Source organism: Arachis ipaensis, chromosome B8 (assembly GCF_059453495.1).
Source record: "Arachis ipaensis isolate K30076 ecotype BB chromosome B8, ASM5945349v1, whole genome shotgun sequence".
Classification (NCBI taxonomy): Eukaryota; Viridiplantae; Streptophyta; class Magnoliopsida; order Fabales; family Fabaceae; genus Arachis; species Arachis ipaensis.
In genome coordinates, this window is record NC_142443.1 from 61,955,385 (window position 1) to 61,965,426 (window position 10,042).

Consider the following 10,042-nt stretch of genomic DNA (forward strand, 5'->3'; position numbering starts at 1 on the left):
AATTTCTGAAGCACTTTCTGGCCCAAATCCAAGTCCTGAAGGCATAGACCAGAGGTTATGAAGTGAGGGAATGCATCCATTCAAGGAGAGCTCGCAAATTTAGTTACTTCTCATGATTTAGATTTAGTTTTGAGAGAGGTTCTCTCCTCTCTCTCTTAGGATTTAAGATTTCTCTTAGTTTTAGGAGTAACTCTCGATCCCAGGTTTAATGTTCCTTTACTTTAAGCTTCCCCTTGACTTTTATTCATTCCATTACTTTAGTTGATTATTTACTTTTGCCATTTAATTTATGAATTCTTCTATGTTCCAGGTTATTTGAATTAATGTTATTTGAGGTATTTCAGTTTATTATTGCTTTCCTTTATTTATGTCACCATTGCTTTCAATCTGAAGACATTTTTATTCCAACAAATTTACTTTTTCCCTTTGGTCTTGGTTAAGAAATCAGTAACTCAGGAGTTATCTTAGCTCAACATAATTGATAACTGTTATCTTTGCTAATTGAATTGACTTTCAATAATCCCAATCTTTTCTTAGGAAATAAATAGGATTCGAAGGTCAAACTAATTAATCCCTTGACTTTCCTTTGCTTTAGCAAAGGTTAACTAAGTGGAATTAAGATTCAATCTTCTTTATTGTTGAGAAGGATAACTAATTTGGACTTCCAATTTCTCATCCCTTGCAAAAGTTTGCTTTACAGTATTTATTTACTTTAATTGCTATTTAAATTATTTGTCATATTTGTTCCTCATTCTTGAAACCCCGAATTTACAATCTCCATAACCAATAATAAGAACATACTTTCCTGCAGTTCCTTGAGAAGACGACCCGAGGTTTGAATACTTCGGTTAACAATTTATTTAGGGGTTTGTTACTTGTGACAACCAAAACGTTTGCAAGAAAGGTTGATTGCTTGGTTTAGTAACTATACTTGCAACGAGTATTTACTATAACTTCTAAACCATCAATCTTCAGCTCTTCAAAATGGCGCCGTTGCCGAGGAACTGCTAACGTGTGCCTTATTATTGGTTATTGTAAATATTTTTCTTTTACTTGTTTATTTATTTTTGTTTTTTTCCCTTTTTAATTTTATTTGCTACTATGAACTCTCACCCCTCTCGCTTTGAGTTTGGTTCTAACTTTGTTGAAGGAAATAGAAGTTACAGCAGGAATATGCATCAAGGTCAGACCAATCAAGGATGAGTCGACGACGCGCCCGCGTGGCAAAGCAAAACGCCGAATGACGCGTCCGCATAAATGACGCGATCGCGTGATGTGCGCGATCTGCATAATCTGCAGAATTCGCTGGGGGCAATTTTGGGCCCTGTTTTGACCCAGTTTTCGGCCCAGAAAAGCAGACTAGAGCCAGAAAATATGCAGAAACCAAGGACAACATTCATTCTACACAGTTTTTAGTTTTTAGATCTAGTTTTACTCCTCTAGGTTTTCTCTCTACACATTCATAGTTCTTAGGATTTTATTTCTATTGCTTTTTGCATTGGGATATTGAGAAGAGTTATTACCTCATCAAGACTTCGTCATTCTAGTTCGTTTTCTTTACTTGGCTTTACTCTTCCATGTCCTTTAATTTACTCAATTTTACTATTGGATTATTTTAGAATTTATTAATACAAGAATTACTTTTATTTTTAATTGATTCCTTTGAGTTTTATTTATCATGTCTTTCTTTAATTCCCTTTCCTATGTTATGAGTTCTACATTCACAATGAGCGAGTAGTTCCCTAACTTGATGGGGAGTTGATTGAAAGGAACCCTTGAGTTAGGATGCTTAAAAGAAAAATTGTAATTGGGTTTATTGTTGGAATGCTCTCTAGTCACTGACACTAATCCTTTTCAATTGAGCGGATTGGAACTTGTGAATAGAAATAGCATTCCAACTTGTTTGACTTTCCCTTACCTAGTAAGGGATAACAAAACAGAGCAACCTTCAATTATCAATTAATCTTGAGAGTACTTCAACAAGAATAGGGCTTCCAACTAATCTACTCCCAGTCAAGGCTTTCATTTAAATTACTTAATTTCCCCAATTTAATTTCCTGTTTATTCAACTCAAACCCTTTTTGAAAACATCTGATTAATAAAATAGCACACATTTCTGCAACTCGTTGGGAGACGACCTGGGATTCATACTCCCAGTATTTTAATTTTAATTTTTGTGACAACCCTTCTAAATTGATAAGCGAATTTCTGGTTGATTAAGAACTATACTTGCAACGCATATCTCATAACAATTCTTAATTCACCAATTTTTGCCACGTCAGTCTGCCCTGAATAATGATTTTTATGAAGGAGTTATTTAGTACCGTACCCTGTGTCCCTCTTTTCTTGCTGATTTACCAAATCTAAGAAAGAAAGGTTTTTCTTTTGTTGAAAATTTGGAATTTCTGGACTGGAATCATCTTTTTAACATCAAAAAGCTAATGTACCCCCTTTTAGTCAAAGAGTTTTATGCCAATATGACTTACTATGAGGGCAGTATTTATTCTTATGTCAAGAGCCGAGCATTGTACTAAACAATGAAACTATCAGTGATTTTCTGAAATACACTGATGTTGGGGCTTGTGCTTACACTTCGGGTAAGTAGGATGAAGGGGTAGGTCTTTCCTTCAGTGATGCTCTGACATATGTCTGTGAACATATTTCTTTGATTGATGGTATCACCCCTACTCACAAAGTCCTGGGTTATGAATGTGCTCAGTTGCACCGCATAGTGAATGGTGCGGAATTTATAACACACAAACTAACCGGCAAGTGCACCGGGTCATACGAAGTAGTACCTCAAGTGAATGAGGGTCGATCACATGAGGATTGATCGACTAAGCAACAATGGTTAAGTGATTTACTTAGTTAGACAAACAAAAAAGAGTGTTGAGAGTTCAAATGCATCAAACAGTAATTCAGAGAATCAGAAAAGCAAGCAATAAACAAGTTGTGAAGTATATATGGAGAAATAGTTAAGGCTTCAGAGATATCTATCTTCTGGACTGACTTTTCTTACTAACTATTTTAATCATGCAAGATTCAATTGATGGCAAACTATATGTGACTAAACCTTAATTCCTTAGACCTTTTTAGTCTCCTCTAACCTTTATCAATCGCCAATTCCTTAGTCACTTAATTCCAATTAGATGGTGAAGTTCAATTCTAGTTATATGCCACAAAAATCCTAATTACCCAAATATAAGAGGATTATATGTCACGTATCCCGTTAAGTCCAGATAATTAGAAATTTAGAAAAAATTGTTTTCAAGCTGTTGTTCAAGTAAAGAGCTTTCCCAAGTTATACAAGAACTCAATTAGAACAAGGGTCATACTTCCGTTCCACCCAAATTCATAAGATAAAGAATGAAAATAATTCTTGAAATAGAAATGAGTACATGAATTAAAACAGAAAAATAATAGTATCAATCCATACAATAGACAGAGCTCCTAACCTTAACAGTGGAGGTTTAGCTGCTCATGGTTTAGAGAGAAAAACTAGGATTCATAAAACTGTAAATTGCGAAATGAGATAGAAGAGAAGAGATATGAGGACCCGAAGGGTTGAATCTTTTTTCTTTTATATCTAATTCTAATTAATGTAAAATATATTTTTTAAAACTAAATAATATCTTTTCCTATTGTAAAATAAAATAAAGTTTAATCAAAATTAATTAAGAAATCTCGTGCTGACTCGTTGAGGCGTGGGGACCACTTCAAGTTGCTGAACCTGGCGCCAAACTTGGGCTGGGCCAAGTTTGGCGCCACTCCTTCCGCTTTGGCGCCACTCCTTCCGCTTGCAATTCTCAATTGCTTCTAGTTGATAGGGTTTCTTGTTTTAAGCATGAGAAAGAAGGAATTGAGCACAGAATGAAGCTAATGACACTGTTGAGAGATGTTCCTGATTTGGGCGTTGAAGATAGAATGAAGGCTTCCTTTATCATTGTAAGGGACAATAATCTGATCCACATAATGTTCTAACTTCAACTAGCAAAATTTTTACCATTTCTAAAGAAATTGATTTAAATTTTGCTATTTTTAAATTTTTATGGATTATATTAGATTATCGTTTTTAAGTTCTTAACACGTATTTAGAAATGTTGAAATTTATTTTGTATAAGTTCAAATATGATTCTGAGATGAATTATGAATTATGGAATTTTTAAAAATTTAGATAAGTATTTTGTGTTAATTTAATTGTGATATTTTTATTAAGGATATTTTAGTAAATTTAATTGTGATAATGTTAATTTTAATTAAACATATTTGTTAATAGGAGTATTTTTGTAAATTTATTATTAGAGATATTTTTGTAAATTCAAAAAAGTTTTAATGTAAAAAATAATAATATTTAATTGAATTTATATTTAATTTTTTAAGAAAATAAAAAAATTTGATATTAGGAATATTTTAAAAAAAAATAAATTTTTTATCTAAAAATGATTATATTAAATTTATCTTAAAATATATTTATATGTAAACTTTTATGTATTTATTAAGTTTAGTCATTAATTTTTTAATTTAAATAAAATAAAGACAATTTTGACATATTATATAATATAATTAAAAATTTAGATCCAACCAAACAAAAAATTATTTATTTTCATGAATATTATACAAAATTTTAAAGTATTAAATTTTATAAACCAAATATAAAAATGTTATATGCCAAGTAATCTCGTTCTTAAATATTGTATATTTTTAAGAATGAAAACTAATGTTAAGATTTATTTTTTAAATTGGGTAGAAATAATAAAAAATATTTATAAAAAGTAATTACTTATTTAAATAAATAAGATGGACTACCTGTATTGTGTCCAACCTTCAAAAAATCGGATAGAAATAGAAAAGACCATCTTTTTTAATAGACTTTAACTTTCTTTCTTTCTTTTTGACCTGATCAAAATTTTAGACTATAGTATGAACAACTAATATTTGAATCAAACACATCCTAAAAATATACTACATGGAGAAAAGGAAAACAAATTCAAACATTTTTGAGAAATCCAAGCCAAAGAAACTACATAGGTAGGAGTTAGAGTGAAAGCCAAACGACGAAGTCTAAACATGAGCAGAGTACGTTAACAAAAAAATTTGTATATTTATCAAAGCGGAGAAGAATTCGGTGGAATTTAAAATTACCTACAGAACATAAAGATTTTTGTTAGATAGATAATAATTTTTGTGAATAATATAAATAATAAATTTTAAAATTGGCTTAATAAAATAAAAACATATTATACCTTAAATTATTCACCTAAATTTTAATATTAAGATAATTATTTTATATATCTATTATTTATATTATTTAGTATTTTCATTGTCCACCTATATTTTTTTTTATTTTTAATTATAATAGCCAATAGTAACTGTGGTTATCTAATATCTACTTCAAAGTTGAACCATCAACCATCTAATCGGTGGAAAAATATGAAAGCCTAGTAGGAATATACCCCATGCCATACGGCAATTAACAATCCCCCAATGCGTAGATTCTACTTTAGCATACCTACTTACACACGTCTTAGCATCATTTTTGTAATCGTAATTAAGTTATAAGACGCATAATCACGTCAACACTATTACACGACAAAATCTTTCATTCTTATCGACTTTACTTGATAAAATTCTTTCTTCTAATTTCCACTTAATTGTTAAATAAATGTCTTGTTTGAAATTTGTCATGTGTCGGCAAAGAAATATACGGTGCGAGGAACCATTGAAGGGGTTAAATATTATAGTAACTGAATAATGCAAATTACGTTGGCCAATAAACTCTATAAGCTTGCATTATTTAGGTCAGTCTCCCAAATAACTACCAAGGAGTTTGGACTATCCTGTTTCTGCCAGTACGTGTATCTAAACTCTTATCTCAATCCCTAGAACTTGTTATGTGTCTTATACAATGACAAATCTAAAAAATTTTAATAATAAAGATGAAATATATATGATATTTTTTATAATAAAAATATTATACTTATATAAAAAAAATAGTTATCAAATTATCTATTATAAATTTGTATATAAATATATATATTATTTAATTTATTTTTAATATATATTTTTATATTTTAAAATTTATTTTATATAAGTAATTATTTTTTTATGTATATATAACATAATTGTTGGTATAATTATATTTTATTATTATAAAATATAATTAATTTTTAAAATATCTAATTATAAATTAAAAAATTAAAATAGTAATTTAAATAATAATATATAATTTAAAATTTTATTTTTTTATATTTTATATTTTGAAAAGATTGAATAATTTTTTATTGATAATATAATTAAAATGCCTCTTTTTTATATATATGTTGTTAAACAATTATTTAAAAACATTTAAAATCCCCCTTTCATACAATTAGCTTTGATCTTAATGATATTTATAGTTGAAAAAATTCATTCAATTAGTGTAATTATTATGGAAAAAATTAAAACTAATTTGAAAAGAAAAAATACCAATGGATAGATAATATTTTTTCAAGTCGATTTCTTAAAAAGAACACCAATGTCATTTAAATTTGAGAATTTATCATTATAATGTATATCTAATATGAAATTTTTAAATTGACTATCAAATGTCAAAAATTGAATAAAAAATTATTGTGGACTCAAATTTAATAATTTAATGGGAACAAATAAATATTATTATAATATACTATTAAAAACAATTCCAAATTATAGTAGGGACGATTGCTTCCGCTACAATATAAGTAGTCCTACAATATAAGTAGATCCGACCTTGCTATCTTATAAATTTCTATTTCAGATGTCCAAATAATAATTGAAAATCAAGTTAATTTAAAACCACAAGTCCTGTCTCAGCATATTTTCTCCTCCTCTGCTTCACTTTCTCTTCATATGTTATTTCATTATAATTTGTGTTAGTTTTTTTGAATTTCTGTGTTGATTTTAAAAAATTCTATATTGTTTTCACAGAATGTTTATATTAATTCAAAATTTTTGTTGTGTTGAGTTGAAATTTTTTTAAAAAATAACCTTTTTGGAACTTACAGACTTAGTCACACAAATTTGTTTACCTGAACATATAAATGGTTGAAAATGAAGCAGCCACTTTGTTCTCTCAAATTCTAAGTTTACCTTCTGAAAAGCATATAGATCTTACATTGTCACGTACAGGAAATTTTGATTAGCGAATGATAAAAAACGATCGAAACAAGAACAGAATATACGCTCAAATTATAAAACATGCTCAGAACAAGTGTCAACCACAATAATAACTCGTCATATTCTTCCAAGTTCCCATGAATCTTGTAATTGGTAACATGAAGGACCATGAGACTTGCTGTAATGTCAACCAACTTCCTTAGCGATCCATGTCCCAAAAAGACAAAAATCCATAATGATAGATTATAGCCATTTTAATTATTTTAGCTGGGAATTTCTTGGTAGAATCAAGATTGGATACCATTCTAGCAACCTTGGTGAATATTTTCCGGAATTCGGCAAAACAATGAAGTTCCAGAGATAATTTGGGAATTAACAGTATTCTATTCATAATTCGTATTCCACAATTGCACAAACATTGAAAGGGGGTGTGGCAGCTCAGTGGAATAAAACCACTAGCATAACAAACTAATCTTTTTACTCTCTAGGATTACTAGCTACTACTTGGTAAGGGGCAGCAATCAATACATGCTTATCAACAAGAATAACAACATGGAAGCCCATCTTGTACAATATTTTTGGCTAGTTAATATGGGAAACCATAAAATAGAAGTCCGGTCTAGTACAAAGCATCTCACGTTAAGCAAGGTTCTGGGAAAAGCCACGTCCAGAGGGTGTGTAATGTAGGCAGTTTAACCTGATATAAGTATCCGTGGCTGAATCCATAACCTGAACCCATGACTTTAAATCACATAGAGACAATTCAACCATTGATCCAACGGTACCCTTCAAACCACAAAATTCAAAATAGCTTTAAAATATAGGAAATGTACCATCTCATTCCAGGACTGCAACAGATGCTTGATGTTTGCTAACCACTAGCATTATGTGTAATCAGGTAGTCACCTCTCGTGAATTTCTAAGGACTATCTCTCAGAAGGATGCACCAATAAACAAATGAAGCTAAGCCCGACAAATCATAAATGTCTACAAATACGGTAACAAGATCTTTCATGGAAGAAGCATACAAAGAAGAGCAAAATATCTGGAATGGTCCAAGTGAAATAAGCATAATCAAGTGTGTTATTGTGACTCTACTATCATTTCATTCATAAACCTTTAAGTTAAAAGGATATTTGGAGTGAAGAGTGAAGACACTTGTTTAAGCTCAAGTATAGGATATTTGGATTAGCAAGTGATAAAATGACCAACAGAAGAGAACACAATTATAGAATGCTGATAACAAAATCTGCTAGATAACTCAACAAGCAAAATTGTACATAATCAAGCAGTGAATTCTTCCTATTCGAAAAATAAAAGAAAATCAGTGGATTCCAGCAAAATCCTCTTGAGCATAAAAAAATATCTAATGCTTTACTTTCTTTGCCATATCTGCTCCATTCCACTGAACTAACCCGCGTTTCTTCGTCTCTCGCTTGACATTACTCAACCCACTCAAAGCCCCATTTTTCACTTGATCTCCTTTCTTCATCTTCAAACTCACCAAGTCACTACCGTTATCATTATCCGCATGCTCAAAATCATCACTATCCATATACCTAACTTGATGAATCCTCCCCTTTTTCTTCTTCTTCTTCAATCCCTCCTTCTCCATAGCCTCTCCTTCACTGTCTCCTCCCTCAATCCTCAACCTCACATCCGGCACAGCCTGATAAACCGGCAGTGCCAGCGACTCCAACAGCTTCACATGAAACGACCTCACATTCTTCCACTTCCTCGGCACAGCATCCACAATTCCCTCAATTGCCGCGGTCACATTCGCCACGACCTCCTCCCTCGCCATCGCCACCTTAGCGACCCTGACAACGCAACAAGTCCCATTCCCAACAGAAAACAACGCCGAGGAATACGCCTTATCAACCTGCTCCTTCCAATTCCCCTTCTTCAAATCCAAGGGCACCGGAACCTTCTTCTTCTTCAAGAATTGCTTCCCCAACAGCCTCGGAAGAAGAGGAACCACCCTCCTATCCGCGAAGAACAAGTCGTACGAGTCGCATAGCTTCCGCTTTGCCTCAAATGGCTTGTAATCGGAGGCGAGCTTCGAGAGCTTGAGGACCTTCGAAACGGCGACCTTCTCAGCCTGGATCTTAGATTGGGCTTGGGCCTTGGTGAGGCCCGATTTGGGCCTGTCGTCGACGATGAGGCAAGTTTCAGAGGAAGGGGAGATGAGGGTATAGGGTAGAGGAATCTTGCGTGGGGTTACGTTAGTGTGATCCTTTTGGGGTATCTTCTTGAGGGTGAGTACGAGGTAGATAAATTCCTCGTCGTTGTCGAAGAGTTTTTGGGGTTTGGCGGTGGAATTGGATTTGCGCCATTTGAGGAGTGCGTCGATTGCTTTCTGAATGGTTTCGGTTGATACCCTGCTTTGAGTTGGAGGGTTTGCCGGAGAAGCCATTGATGGCGGAACAGTGAGAATTGGGGTTTAAACCTGCACAAGAGGGGTGGAGAAGGGTTTTTGTTTTCACTAGGGTTTTTTGCACAACAAGAGGTGGAATTCTGGAATATTAAAAGAACCTGAACGACGTCGTTTTGATTTGTGAACGTATCATTTACTCAAATCAAATAGGTTAACGTACGTACACACTATTGAGTATTGACTATACACAGAACTTTATCGATGCACATGGACAAGGGTTGAAGGGGATTTAGCTACCTTCTAACTTTTTGAATAAATGAGTCAACTTGAATATTGAATATTATATATGATAAATGTAATAAAATTTTAAAAATAGACTCAAATATCATTTTTGTTTCTAAAACTTTAGAAAAAAAATTAAGATTATTTCTAACATTCAATTTTATAACTTTATTTTAAATGTTTCAATCACCCATAAAGGTTTACGTCGTTATAATTTTTTAAAATCTAAATCATATTAAAAATGTATTA

General features: G+C 31.9%; 1 protein-coding gene across 1 annotated transcript; it reads right to left on the reverse strand.

The window, feature by feature from the left end:
* Positions 1–8,185: 8,185 nt before the first annotated feature.
* LOC107614274 (uncharacterized) lies at positions 8,186–9,711 on the reverse strand. Its single transcript, XM_016316498.3, has one exon. It carries the CDS (start codon positions 9,548–9,550, stop codon positions 8,501–8,503), a length of 1,050 nt encoding a protein of 349 aa, XP_016171984.1. The 5' UTR covers positions 9,551–9,711; the 3' UTR covers positions 8,186–8,500.
* Positions 9,712–10,042: the final 331 nt, after the last annotated feature.